At 35.1% G+C, this 13,639-nt stretch overlaps 3 protein-coding genes and 1 pseudogene across 3 annotated transcripts; all 4 read left to right on the top strand.

Annotated features, from left to right (window-relative positions):
* The first annotated feature begins 2,532 nt into the window (after nt 1–2,532).
* LOC116125973 lies at nt 2,533–3,365 on the top strand (annotated as a pseudogene).
* A 1,625-nt stretch (nt 3,366–4,990) lies between these two features.
* Nucleotides 4,991–8,085, top strand: LOC116125972. The gene is made up of 5 exons (XM_031411686.1): nt 4,991–5,245; nt 5,353–5,580; nt 5,718–5,862; nt 7,410–7,684; nt 7,803–8,085. Exons 1-5 carry the CDS (start codon nt 4,991–4,993, stop codon nt 8,052–8,054), a joined length of 1,155 nt encoding a protein of 384 aa, XP_031267546.1. The 3' UTR covers nt 8,055–8,085.
* A 2,323-nt stretch (nt 8,086–10,408) lies between these two features.
* LOC116126067 (protein LURP-one-related 10-like) lies at nt 10,409–11,364 on the top strand. Its single transcript, XM_031411778.1, has 2 exons — nt 10,409–10,764; nt 10,855–11,364. The coding sequence occupies exons 1-2, from the start codon at nt 10,510–10,512 to the stop codon at nt 11,257–11,259; spliced, it is 660 nt and encodes a 219-aa protein (XP_031267638.1). The 5' UTR covers nt 10,409–10,509; the 3' UTR covers nt 11,260–11,364.
* Nucleotides 11,365–11,561: 197 nt separating this feature from the next.
* LOC116125971 (protein LURP-one-related 15-like) lies at nt 11,562–12,840 on the top strand. The gene is made up of 3 exons (XM_031411684.1): nt 11,562–11,583; nt 12,287–12,570; nt 12,660–12,840. The coding sequence occupies exons 1-3, from the start codon at nt 11,562–11,564 to the stop codon at nt 12,789–12,791; spliced, it is 438 nt and encodes a 145-aa protein (XP_031267544.1). The 3' UTR covers nt 12,792–12,840.
* The last annotated feature ends 799 nt before the right edge of the window (nt 12,841–13,639 follow it).

Here is a 13,639-nt window from a genome sequence, read left to right as displayed (position 1 = left end):
CTTGAGGCCTCACCATCATTATCTAGATGATAATGTCAATAAACCTGCTTTATTCAGTTTCGTGCAATATTCAAGTCAATAGCCTAGAAAGATGAAGTAACAAATTAGAAAAAGATGAAAACTTTTCAGGGCACATGCAATATCCTCAATTGTCAGAAATAACTACCAGTTCAGCAATGAACTAGCTTTCAATAAGCTTTAAAAGAACCAAAACATAAGCTGCCTAGAGTAATAACAAACCCATCCATTGAGCATTATATACAACCTTGACATCCATTTCCCATATATTTTTCTGATACCCCTGCCTCTCTTTTGCCTCCCTTTTAATTCTCTTTTCCTCCTAATAGAATTCTTCCCTTATCCCATCCCTTACTGCCATCTGGCCACCCAATAATTGATTCTTAACACCTCACTTAGCTTTTAACACCTTACTCACCGGAATCTTCTTTTTACAACTCAAAGTCTCCTACTTGCCTCCCTTGGATTTCTTATTGTATACCACATATCTGATGGTCTCATCACAAAACATTCATCCTAGCGTAAAAGAACTACAGATCCAACACTTGGTAAATCAAAAATAGTTTAAATTAGCAATGTATATATCAATTTTCCTTTCATTGTAATTCTTAAATTCTCAGCATTTAAAATAAACTAGAATGAGGCATAAGACAGAGCATTCGAAGTATTACCAATAGCAGAACACTTCTATTTATCAATCACACAAATCAATCCCACCAAATTGACTGGATTTCTCTTTATCAACTCAATCCATTCAACACAAATGTAGAATCCAACACATTCATCCAACATAAAAAAAAAAATTTGAAAAACGAAAGTGTCTAATTACCAATGGCAGATAAGGAAGACGAAGAACAAGAGCGCAGATGAGGAAGACGAAGAGCAAAAGCGCAGATGGAAGACGAAGAAGAAGACCACGGCTGTTGTGTTTTAATTTTAAAAACTTCCCCCAAATTTTTTTAACCTAATACGTTGTTACTTTTTCTTTTAAATTTTAATTACAGTACGTATGCCCGTCCAAAACTAAAGGATGGTCGTCCATTCTTTATGGACGGGCGTCCATTACTTACGGGTGGCTGTCCTTACATAATGGACGGGCGTCCATTCCTTACGGACGCTTGGTCATACATGATGGACGGGTGCTCATTCCTTACGAAAGCCCGTCCACAATTTATGGACGGGCGTCAAAAATTTTTATTAAATTTTTTAAAACAATATAATGGATGGGCGTCCATTACTTACGGACGCCCGTCCACATGTAAGGGACGCCCATCCACCATTTATGGATGGGCGTCCAAAGTTTTTATTAAATTTTTTTAAAACCACATTATGGACGGGCGTCCATTCCTTACAGATGTCCATCCACACGTTAGGGACGCACTTCCACAAGTTATGGATGGGTGTCCAAAGTTTTTTTTTTTAATTTTATATTTACATTATGGATGGGCGTCCCTTATTTGCGAGCGCCCATCCAAAATTAAGGGACGGTCGTCCATAATTGATGAACGGCCGTCCCTAAATGTTTTTTAATTTTTAAAAACGATTGTTAATGGACAAGCATCCATTAACATATGAATGCCCATCCAATATTTATGGACGGTCTTCCATAACCTATGAACGACCGTCCCTAATTTTTGTTTATATTTTTTATTACATTTACTGATGGACGGGTGTCCTTTAAATGGGGACGCCCGTCCGTAGTAAATGGACCCCTGTCCATATAATATGGACGGGAGTCCATGTAATTGAACGGCCGTCCATATTTGATGAATGACCGTTCACTAGAAAAAAATTTAATAACGTCAAACGTGTTTGGTGTGAGTTAGGGGACACGTAGGCCGGTTCAAGATTTCTGTGTAAGTATCCCGGTGTCCGTAGCATTATAGTAAATATAATAACCGCATCTAACATGCCCTGAATCACTATTTTTACTAGTCACTTGCCTCACCACAGGGTTGTATTATCAAATTCATATGCCTTGTCTATTAAACACATTGATTATATAATCCATTAAAAAAAATTCACATCATACTAAAATTGCATGCTCATAACTTTTTTTTTTTTTTTTTTTTTTTTNCTTCGAAATTGTTCTAAACATTCCTTCCGAAATTGAAGCAAGAAGCCAGCTAACTAAGAACTTGTCAGTTCTTTTCCACAAGGAATAAGCTGGATTAATTTTCTCAATTATCAAACAATCACTAATTTGATCTGTGTTCTTATCTTTCGAATTGTCTATTTTGCAAGAAATTAGAGGAGATGGACATGGAAGCAGGCCTGTTAAGTGATCTTCCAACTCATGAGCTCCTACAGCGAATAACACTTGAGAACGCCAGAATCTATAGTTGTCTTTGGTGAGCTTTGGAGTGATGACCTGAAGACTTGATGAAATTGCAGAAGTTGCAGATACTGGCGAGCTGGATGACTGTTGAGCAATCTTCTCAAAATCATCAGATCTTGAACTATCAGAGTTTCCTGCCATTTTTTTTTTACGTTAGTCAATGGTGCTCTGATACCATGAAAGGAGGTTAGGGTTCACGAATAGAGGATGAAATTTAGAGAGAATTTCAGTTCTTCATTCAGCTAATTTTCGTTAAGTTTAGTAAGTACTGAAGACTCACTTTATCTACCCATTGTCTTTACAAAACGACGTCACACCATCCTACTGTCACTTTGATGAAAACGACACCGCTTAGCAAAACAGGGACAGCCTATACTTTTATATCTAACAGATCTTGTATCACTATTTTTTGTATCTGCCTGTACGAATTTCACTTCACTTCATCACTGTTTTCTGCAATAGTTGATTTATTTTGGTTTATACATATAAGAACAGCTCATGAAAGATGGCAAGTTTTCAGGGGAGATAGTGCAGGGTCCAGAAATCTAATATTTAGTGTTAAACGATCCTCAATGTTGCAATCAATTACAAAACCTAAGTTAACTGTGTTCTTAGCGAACCACACTGAGGAAAATGTTTGTGATTTCAAGTTAGAGGAAATGGGCTGGAACGTTCTACTGTTATTTATGCTGGAGAGTCCTCCATAGTTGTTGCACAGGTAAAGAAATTTAATACCTTGATTCCTAACCCAAGTTTTCTGTTGAACAGCAACCAATTTTACTGCTTTTGGGAAATGCAGTTGCATATGAAGCAAATCGCTCAAAATCTGTTGAATGGAAAGGGGAGTTTCATGCTGAGAGTGAACCTTAACGTGGATTATGCATTCATAGTTTCTCTTATTGTGATTCTTGATGCAATTTACTCCGGAGTTTCCAATGAAGATGAAGATGATGATCATGATCATGTATTCCTGGATCTAGTACTTGGTGTATTTGGCATACCTGGTTAATTTGGCGGTTAATTATTTTATTTCCTAAATTCATTGTATTTTTCTTTTGGGTTGAGGAGTAAACGACTTTTTTCCACCTAAATAATTGATTTAATAACACTTTTCTACTCAGTAGATTTTTAAAATACCATTTTATTATTTAAAAATTATTAAATTATACTTAGAAATGATTCACACTCTAACATCATCAACAACCAAACTCATCTGTGAATAGTTTAGATGGTTATGACGAATTGAGGATATTGTAGATCAATAATATTAGATGTACAAAAAAATTTATGAAGATTTCTTGTACAAAGTGATGCGGTAGGAGATGAATGGAAGAGTGAATACAAACTATTCTAATCATTTTCTATCACATCACTTTGTATAAAAAATCTTTGTAAATTTCTTTGTACATCTAGCATTATTAATTATAAATATGTGCACGGTCTTATACTCGATTCTCCATCTTAAAAAAGAAAAAAAAAAGTGTAATAGTCTGTGAAGTACTTACAAGTTAAAATAAACAAGTATCATATTCTGTTTTTCCAATCAATATTGTCACAAAAACAACATTTACTATTGTCCTCGGCAGGGCTTCATATTGAGGAATCATTGCATGACCATCTCCTTATCAACACTGTCAAATATATCTTTCTCAACATATGGAATTAGGTTATCATTCAAGAATTGATCTCCCATCCGATTGCGTAAATGAGTCTTCATAATTTTCATAGCAGAAAATGCCCTTTTTATACTTGCAATTGCAACTGGTAAGGTTAAAGCTAATGTGATGAGCAAATATACCAATGAATAAATAAGATGCTTCTTTTTTTCAACCATTTTCTGAGCAAGACTAGTAATATCATTTAATTCTAAAAAATCACTATTTGAGCACATATCATCAATGTAATTATCAAGTTAAAGTTCAAGTGCCATAAGATCAGTAGAAGAAAATTCAAGTGGATAAAATTGAGCAAAACGAACTAATTTTCCCTTATCAAATGCTTGAAAACAATCACTTGGATTTAAGGAAGCCATGCAAATAAATAATTTTGTTTTACCTTCATTAAAACGACTGTTAAGCTCTGATAGTTATAAATCTATTATGGCATAGAACAACTCAATACGATAATGAAATAAATTTATCATCTTTTGAACATTACGCCGTGATCTCCCTCGTGCAACAAATTTCTTTTACATATTTGGCACATCTATATTATGAGCAATGCAAAAATGAGAAACTTCATCAAGTAGATTATCCCATCCGGTATTTCTTATCAATAATAATCTGCAAATTGCACCTGCAAAGGAAGATTTTATTTTTACACGTTTTATTAAAAATTTGAAGGTGGTGGGCAAGTTTTTGAGTATTAAAGGGAAGAGTGGGCTAAGACTTTTAGTTCTAAAATTGAGAGTGGGCCATAATTTTTTAATATTTGACAATAACAGTAAAGGGTGGGCCAAAGTCCAACTAAATAGAATAATGTATTTAATTTTTATTTTTTTTAAATTGAGGGCCATGGCCCACCCTTAATACACTTTGGATCCGCCCCTGGTCTCATAGGTATCCGTGGGCGACTGGCCCTTGATCATCTATATTTAAGCTTCACACAGAAGGAGTTTTCATCAACATTCTTTCAATGGCAGATTTCCCCAGTACTAGTATTAATCCACCAGTACGTAATCCTATTTCAATTATCGGCCCTCAATATTGCACTCACAATCATCCTATCACTCTGGCCATAACTGACGGTAAATATGTTAATGAGTTTGTTATACAAGACAGCAATGGAAACATCCTTTTTAACGTGAAAGGTGTGGCGTTTAGTGTTTTTCACCACCGCCGCATATTATATGATGCTGCTGGAACTCCCATTGTCACTATACAGCGAAAGGTACTTGATTAATCTATCTTTTATAATATCTTTTAATTTCTTGCTTTTGATTCGACTTGATCACCATCTTCAATATTTCAACTGAACAAGATTTCCATTTTATGCAGATGAAGTCAGCTCATGATAGGTGGCAAGTTTTTAGGGGAGATAGTAAAGAGACCAGTGATCTAATTTTTAGTGTTAAACGATCTTCAATGTTCCAATTAAAGCTCAAGTTAGATGTGATCTTAGCTAACAACACAAAAGAGGATTTCTGTGATTTCAAGCTCATAGGAGGTTGGCTGGAAAGATCTTTTGCTGTTTATGCCGGCGAGTCCTCCACAGCTGTTGCACAAGTAAGAATTCTTATACAATAAATTCTACGTGAAGAAGCAACCAATAAATTATGTGTTGTTGTCTATAGAAAGTAATAAATAATATGCTAATATTATAACAAAGCACATTAGTTCAACTGATTTTTTGGGTAATGCAGATTAACAAGACGCACACAGGCCATGCCTTTTTCAGAAAGGAGACGAAAATGGTGGTTGTTAATCCGAACATAGATTATGCATTCATAATTGCACTTATCGTGACTCTTGATGCGATTCAAAGTTCTGTGGGGACGCCGGTGGGTAGCTAGCTAAGCGGCCGGGCTTGATTTCTGATTTTATTTCCTCTAGCAACTGTATCTTGTTTTCATTATTTAAAAAAATAAAAGAAACGAAATCAACTATTTACACCTAGCTAGTTCGAGTGATTGAATGATTTATTTTAATCTACTTATATTTGTGTTAGTTTTGAATCTTTTGATTACATGGCTTGCTTTATAGGTAAACTTGGTCAAATTTGATCAACTCTGAAGTTTTCCAGGATTGCAACTGTTCTTTATGAAAGCGATAAATAAGAATGACCAAGTTAATCAATTTTAAATCATATAATTAACAATATGGAATATATTGTTGTGAGTGGAGATTCCACCACGTTCTAATTTTGACACAAAATTATATCGACCATCTCATGCATACATAAATAGAGTGATGTAAATGAACATAAAACATAAAACCCCGTTTCTTCCTTTACTATTATATTTTAATCCCTTCTTTTATTTTTAGTTACATATACATCCTATCAGAATTTCTCTTTTAAACTATATATATTACATTTATTACGTGGTTCATTTATTATATAACGTAACAGCCTAACACGGGCTTGAAGAATTCCTATGTGCTTCTTGGAATTGGTCCCTTGAAACTCATGGCTTCACAATTCACTTTTGTAGACGGTAAAATTGATGGTTACGGAATGGGGGGTATGATCCAAAAATATATGTTTTGCAGAAAATGAAAATTCCAAAATTCACATGACAACTTAAAAAATCCGTATAAAATTCAGTTCTTCGAGTTTTTGAGTGAAATAATTTTCTAAACACTCCTCAAGAAGTCTATAACAATGTATCCGAAATTTAGCTTCAAACAAAAACCCAAAACATACAAACAATTTTCGAAATTTCAGGTGGTCAAATTTTTATACAGTGAACCCTTGTATCAAAATCACATCTTTAACTAAATTTTGTTTAGAAAACACATATGTGTTCTATGCATATAACATTGTTGAACTCGATCTTTCCATTTTAGTGAAATCTTATGTCATTACACTTAATTATAATCAACACAAATCTAATGAACTAAAACTCATCAAAAAGGGAAATTTTAAGCTTTACTCACCTCCCATATGCTTGATCTTCCTCACTCTCTGATCACTGGAGTTTTGCTCGCCACAGCTACTTTTCTAGCCACCTCCACCACCCTCTTCTCTCCCCTCTCTCTCTCTCTCTCTCTCTCTCTCTCTCTCTCTCTCTCTCTCTATTCTGGGTTTCATCTTTCTCTCCCTTCTTTCTTTTCGTCTTCCTCTCCTTCTCTTCTTCTTCTTTCTCTCTTTTTTCTTCTCTCTTTTTCCTCTTTTTTTTTTTCTATTTTCCCTCTTCTTCTCCGTTTTTCTTTTCTTTGAATGGCCGATGTTCATAAAAATATCTAAAAATTTTATTTTAACCCCCACTTGTTTCAGCTATTGTATACTCTTCCAAAACTTTCAAATTCTTACACTTTACCCCAGAATCATAAAATAAACTTTAATAAAATTCCATACAAAAAAGTACGGGGTGTTACACAATCAGTAAGGATTTGAATTATTCACTATCTTCAACCAGATAATTTCTTTTCTTTTATACAGATAAGGTCAGTTCATAAGAGATGGCAAATTTTCTGGGGAGAGAGTATAGAATCTAGGACTCTAATATTTAGTGCTAAACGAGCCTCATTGTTCCAATCAAAGGACAACGTTAATGTGTTCTTAGCAAAAAATACAGAGGAGAGTCTTTGTAATTTCAGGATCAGAGGAAATTGGCTGGACATATCTTCTGTTATTTATGCCGGAGAGTCCTCCACAATTGTTGCCAAAGTAAGAACTTCAATATTTTATTCCATTAAGTTTTTTTTTTACTTTGTATTTTGCACAGTCTATCTCATCTTTTACTGATCATGTTTAAAGCTTAATTCAATTCTTCTTGTTTATGCAGCTGCATAAGAATCGCACGGCTCCAAGAATCTTGATTGGGAAGGAGCGTTTCATGGTGACAGTGTACCCCAACATGGATTATGCATTCATTATTGCCCTCATTGTGATTCTTGATGCAATTAACTCCGAAGACGATGCTGAAGACTATTATGAATCCTCATTCCCTGAAAACCTCAGTCAAACGGTTGATGTAGCTGAAAACGTCAGTCAAATGGTTGATGCAGCTGAAAACCTCATCAAATGGTTGATGTAGAAGATGTAGCTGACGATAATGATGATGAAGACTATGATATATGAATCCTCATTCCCTGAAAGCCTCAGTCTAATGGTTGAAGTAGAAGATGTAGATGATGATAACGACGATAATTTGATTTTCTCTCCTCAATAATTTGTATTTTCCTTAAATGTACATTGTCAAGTTTTTATTTTAGTGTAATAAAATATATTACTGATTTTATATGTTAGACAATGTTGAACTTTATATTAACAATAATGCTAGATACACCGAAAATGTGTAACGGTCTACGTGTAACACGCATCTGATTTGTTTAACAATTTTTTTCTAGTGAACAGCCGTCCATCAAATTTGGACGGCCGTTCACTCACATGGACGCCCGTCCATATTATATGAACGGGCGTCCATATACAAGGGACGGGCGTCTCCATTTAAAGGACGCCCGTTCCTGATTAAAATACAATAAAAAAAATTTATAAACATTAGGGACGACCGTTCATAAATTTTGGACGGTCGTCCCTTACGTTTGGATAAGCGTCCATTAAGAATGGACGCCAGTCCTTTACGTTTGGACGGACGTCCATTTCGTCCATGCTTTTAAAAAAAAAAAAAAAAAAATTCTAAACCTCTTCTACTTCGCTCTTCTTCTTCGTCTTCATTCCCATCTCCTGGATTCTCATGTTAGTTCTTAGATTACTGCCAGTTGCATTAATTGCTTTCCTTTCTTTTGCTTATTGAAACTGGCAATAATCAATCACTAACAACGAGCATTATTGTTACATTCCATTTTTTTGGCCAAATCACTGCACAAAGAATATCAACTTCGTCTTCATTCCATGGCACCCTTGACATCAACAAGCTTGAGGAGTGTGTCAAGCTTAAAGGCGTGAGCATCACCACGGTTTGTCCCAACATTCATGCGGTTCCCAGTCTTAAGTACAGCCTCTAGAAGCTTTAGAAACATTCTGCTATTTCTCAATTCCTCACAGGCAGCCTGAACAGAAGAAAAAAGAAAACAATGAGACTTGGCCAACCATATAAGCAACAATATAATACATTTTAATTTGCTGTAAACATGAAGAAGATCTCTCTTGCCTTCACAAATACCACAGGACATGAACCAGATAGTTCTCTAAACACCACTAAATGTGCCTTTCAGAAATTTCCAGATCACCAAGTGGCCCAGCCGAATAATAATAATTCATACGAACAATATGCAAATTAAAATACATTTTCATGGGCGAGGATGGCAAGAATAGCTAAGCACATACAGCACACAGAGAGAGAGAGAGAGAGAGAGAGAGAGAGAGAATCAAGAAACCTAGATTTATATGGTGATGTTGGAATGCCAATTAATGAAACTGGCAGTAATCTAAGAACTAACATGAGAACCCAGGAGATGGGGAATGAAGACGGAGATGGGGAATGAAGACGAAGAAGAAGAACGAAGTAGAAGAGGTTTTGAAATTTTTTTTTTTTTTTTTTTAAAGCATGGACGCCCGTCCAAACGTAAGGGACGGCCGTCCAAAATTTATGAACGGTCGTCCCTAATGTTTATAAAAAAAATTTATTGTATTTTAATCAGGGACGGGTGTCCTTTAAATGGGGACGTCCGTCCCTTGTATATGGACGCCCATTCATATAATATGGACGGCCGTCCATGTGAGTGAACAGTCGTCTAAATTTGATGGACGACCGTTCACTAGAAAAAGATTGTTAAACAAATCAGATGCGTGTTACACGTTGGCCGGTACACATTTTCGGTGTAAAATTTTCAGTGTCCCTAGCATTATTGTTATATTAAACCCAAATAAAGCCATTAACAGCTCTTGATTTTCTTCCGTTGATCGGTTATACTTAGGGGTGCAAAGAAAAACCAAAAACGAATTGAACCGAAAAACCAAATTGAACCAGGTGAGAGCACCTATTCTAGTATTCTACGATCATTCCATAATCCAACTACAATATCACCTCATTCATTACTTAATTCTTAATTATTTTTAATTAACTATTAATGTCACATTTATTTTTAAAAATAATAAATTTAGTTTTAGAAAATAATTCTGAATAAGCAAGTTATGGTAATATATATTAAAAATAAATACTAAAAGTAGGTTAGGTGGATAAACCCACAACTTAATCGTACCCATTAACCAACCTACCACAGTATTGGATCCAAATGGGCTGGGGTGGGGTGGTTTCGTCTAGCTTGGTTGGGTCAACGATGGAGGCTTTAGAAAACTGAAGTACAAAATTTTCAAAAGTAAAATTCTAACTTGCGAAAAGTCGTCTCTTTGAAAATTCTTCAATCCGATCATCTTGTTCTTGACTTCTTTCATGTTTATATCCATGTATCCGCGTTTGACAGGTCTTTCATTATTTTGTGTATATATATATATATATAAGAAACTACCCTTCAGAATTTCTCATCAAAATACAAACCAAAGATATACTTCATCACACTTCTTTCAATATGGCACATTTCAGCGGTTCTTCTCCACCGGTAACTTATCCCGTTTCAATTATAAGCCCCCATTTCTGTGCTCATAATTATCCCATCGATCTTGCAATCGTGAGAAAGGTTATGACCATAACCGATGGCAACTTTGTTGTGCAAGACATCAATGGCAACATCCTTTTTAAAGTCAAAGGCGCCTTGTTGAGCATCCATGATCGCCGTGTTTTAATCGACGCCGCTGGGAATCCCATTGTCACTTTAAGACGCAAGGTATTGTGATTGATATTATCTTTTTTTTTTCCTGCTAATTACTATCTTGATTCTTTTTCTTCAACTAGTTGATTGTTTTCGTTCATGCAGGCAGTGTCAGCTCACGACAGATGGCAAGTCTTCAGGGGAGAGAGTACAGAGTCCGGTGATTTAATCTTTACAGTTAAAAGATCCTCGATGTTCCAATTGAAGACCAAGTTAGATGTGTTCTTAGCAAACAATACAAAGGAGAATGTTTGCGATTTCAAGGTCAAAGGAAGTTGGCTAGAACGATCTTGTGTTATTTATGCTGGAGACTCTTCCACAATTGTTGCCCAGATGCATAAAAAGCACACGGCTCAAAGCATTTTGATCGGAAAGGACCATTTCATGGTGACAGTGAACCCGAACATTGATTATGCATTTATCATTTCCCTTATCGTGATTCTTGATGCAATTAACTCTGCAGCAGCTGCTGCAGCTGGAGCATCTGGTGCAGCTGGTGGCGGTTGTTGATCCCGCTCAATTGTATTTTTCTTTTTATGTAGTTGAGCCATTATCTTAGTGTGGTAAAATACATTGTTTATCTTTGTTAATTTTAGTTTATAATATTAATATTAGACCTGTATTTAANAGGACAAGTTCATGGTGACAGTTTATCCTAACGTCGATTATGCATTTATAGTAGCCCTTATCGTTATCCTCGATGCAATCAACAGTGATGATGACTGAGAAGTTGAGATATAATCGCTACTATAAATGAAATAATATGGGTGTTTCATGCAAGACTCTGTTCTTGTTTGCTTTTAATGAATAAGATGGTTGATTCTAGTTTTGAGGGTTTACATAGATTCTGTTCTAGATCATAATTTTTATGACCTTTTAAAGCAAAGAGTGACCACTTTTTCCATAAATTTTGTGAACATTACTGGAAGACAGTGGCCTGATTATGTTGAAATGGGGACTGATCAGCGGACGAGTTATAGAAAGGCTTCAGAGAATTAGAAAAACAACTTGAAAATTATCTAAATTGAGCTAACCAAAATCTTTCAAGATCCTGAAGTTAATGACCAAATAAATCTTTCAATGATCATCCTTATTATCAACTAAGAAGAATCAAATTTAGAACCTTTTAAGTAATACACCTAATAGTCTTTATCTTCTTATCTTACCTTTTAAGGGTGTTCAGCTCAAAGCATATTGATTAAAAAGGATATGTTGATTTTATTATTTCCCCATCAAATTGTATTTTTCTATTTTCTAATCAAGTGATTATTCTCGTGTAATAAGATATGATGCTTGTTTCATGAGTTAGTTTTAAATATTAATGTAAACCTTTGTTTAATAATTTAAAATTTGGGGTCAATTTATTATTTAATCATGAAAGTTTAACAAATTCCAAGTTCTAGATTATATAAAGAATATAGATTAATAAATTATCATACAATTATAAAATAATTTAAAAAGGATTTTCAATAACCACTGTTAGGTAGTCCAATAGTCAATTAGAATCGTTGGGTATATTATTCAAGAGATCTGATAGGATTGGTCACTGAGGAGATTATCGGATGTCAACTTCCGGGGAACCCAACGTCTTANATAATTTCTTTACACAAAAAATGGTATGTTTTTAGGGGAGAGAGCAGAGATTTTAAAGACCACCTCTTTACCGTCGGTAAATCTTCAGTGGTGCAGCTTATGAAAACCTTGGATGTGTACTTGGCCAGTAACACAAAAGAGGATTTTTGTGATTTTAGAGTCAAAGGCAACTGGCTGGAACGAGCTTGTGTTGTTTATGCTGGAGAGTCTTCCACAACTGTTGCCCAAGTAAGATGATTTTGCGTTGCTTAACAAATTGAAGAAGACATAAGAGTGTTTACATAAACTAATGTTGTTGGCAATTTTTGGGAATTCAGATGCACAAAAAGCTTTCTGTGGGAGACAAAGGCAGGTTCATGGTGACAGTTTATCCCAATATTGATTATGCATTTATAGTAGCCCTTATCGTTATCCTCGATGCGATTCACGATGATGATGGTGCTGACTGAAAAGTTCTGCTATAAAATGCTTGCTATCAATGGAATAATCTGCTGTTTTATGCAAGTGTTTTGTGTGGTTCGACGTGTCTTTGCAACATTTCGGATCCCCTCCTTTAGTAACTTTCATTAAATCAATATGAGCTTTTAATCAATAAGATGGTTGCTGCTGCTAGTTTCAGGGTTTGCATAGATTTTGTTATCAATAAAAATATGTGCTTTTAATTTGCTTTCTCCTCTACTTTTCTTGTCCCAGTAACTCAGAAGAACACCATGTCATCCCTTGAATTTCATCGGTTACAGCGTACCCTAACATCGATTATGCATTTATCATTTCCCTTATTGTGATTCTTGATACATTCTTGATGCAATTAAGTCTGTAGAATGCAGTCATGGATCCCTACAAACTGGAAAATTCCTTTGTGCAACTGCAGCTGGTGACGGTTGTTGATTTTATTATTTCCCCCATCAAATTGTATTTTTCTTCCATATAATCAGTAGATTATTTTAGTGCAATAAGATAAAATTACTTGTTAATTTTGTAATTACCCGTGCTTATAAAATAACTTAAGAGGGCGCTTCTGAGAAACTCATATCTAACGTGTCTCCACGAAGTAGTTTCTTCATTGATATAGGACAGGCGATTCCCCACTTTCTCATCTCCATGGCACAGCCAAGTTCTCCCAATTTTCTCAGTCAGCTAAATTTTCTCTTAACACTACAGTTCAACCCTAATTGTAGAACGTAGATGAACTAAATAAAAAAAAAAGGCAGAAATATATTGAAACTTTTAAACCTCTTGTGCTTTCTCCAATATTTCTAAATCTTTTTTTTTTTTTTTTCGTTTCTCTCTCTATCCC

The sequence above is a fragment of the Pistacia vera genome, unplaced genomic scaffold, assembly GCF_008641045.1.
Source record: "Pistacia vera cultivar Batoury unplaced genomic scaffold, PisVer_v2 Contig174, whole genome shotgun sequence".
NCBI classification, from domain to species: Eukaryota; Viridiplantae; Streptophyta; class Magnoliopsida; order Sapindales; family Anacardiaceae; genus Pistacia; species Pistacia vera.
This window is presented reverse-complemented; position numbering and strand designations above follow the sequence as displayed.

What these genes read in the sequence shown, in the direction of transcription:
- LOC116125972 (XM_031411686.1), top strand. Translation starts at nt 4,991, where the DNA reads ATGGCAGATTTCCCCAGTACTAGTATTAATCCACCAGTACGTAATCCT. An exon ending in CCTCCACAGCTGTTGCACAA is followed by an intron (nt 5,581 to 5,717) that starts GTAAGAATTCTT and finishes TGGGTAATGCAG; the next exon opens with ATTAACAAGACGCACACAGG. An exon ending in TGTGGGGACGCCGGTGGGTA is followed by an intron (nt 5,863 to 7,409) that starts GCTAGCTAAGCG and finishes CAGTAAGGATTT; the next exon opens with GAATTATTCACTATCTTCAA.
- LOC116126067 (XM_031411778.1), top strand. Translation starts at nt 10,510, where the DNA reads ATGGCACATTTCAGCGGTTCTTCTCCACCGGTAACTTATCCCGTTTCA. An exon ending in TTGTCACTTTAAGACGCAAG is followed by an intron (nt 10,765 to 10,854) that starts GTATTGTGATTG and finishes TCGTTCATGCAG; the next exon opens with GCAGTGTCAGCTCACGACAG.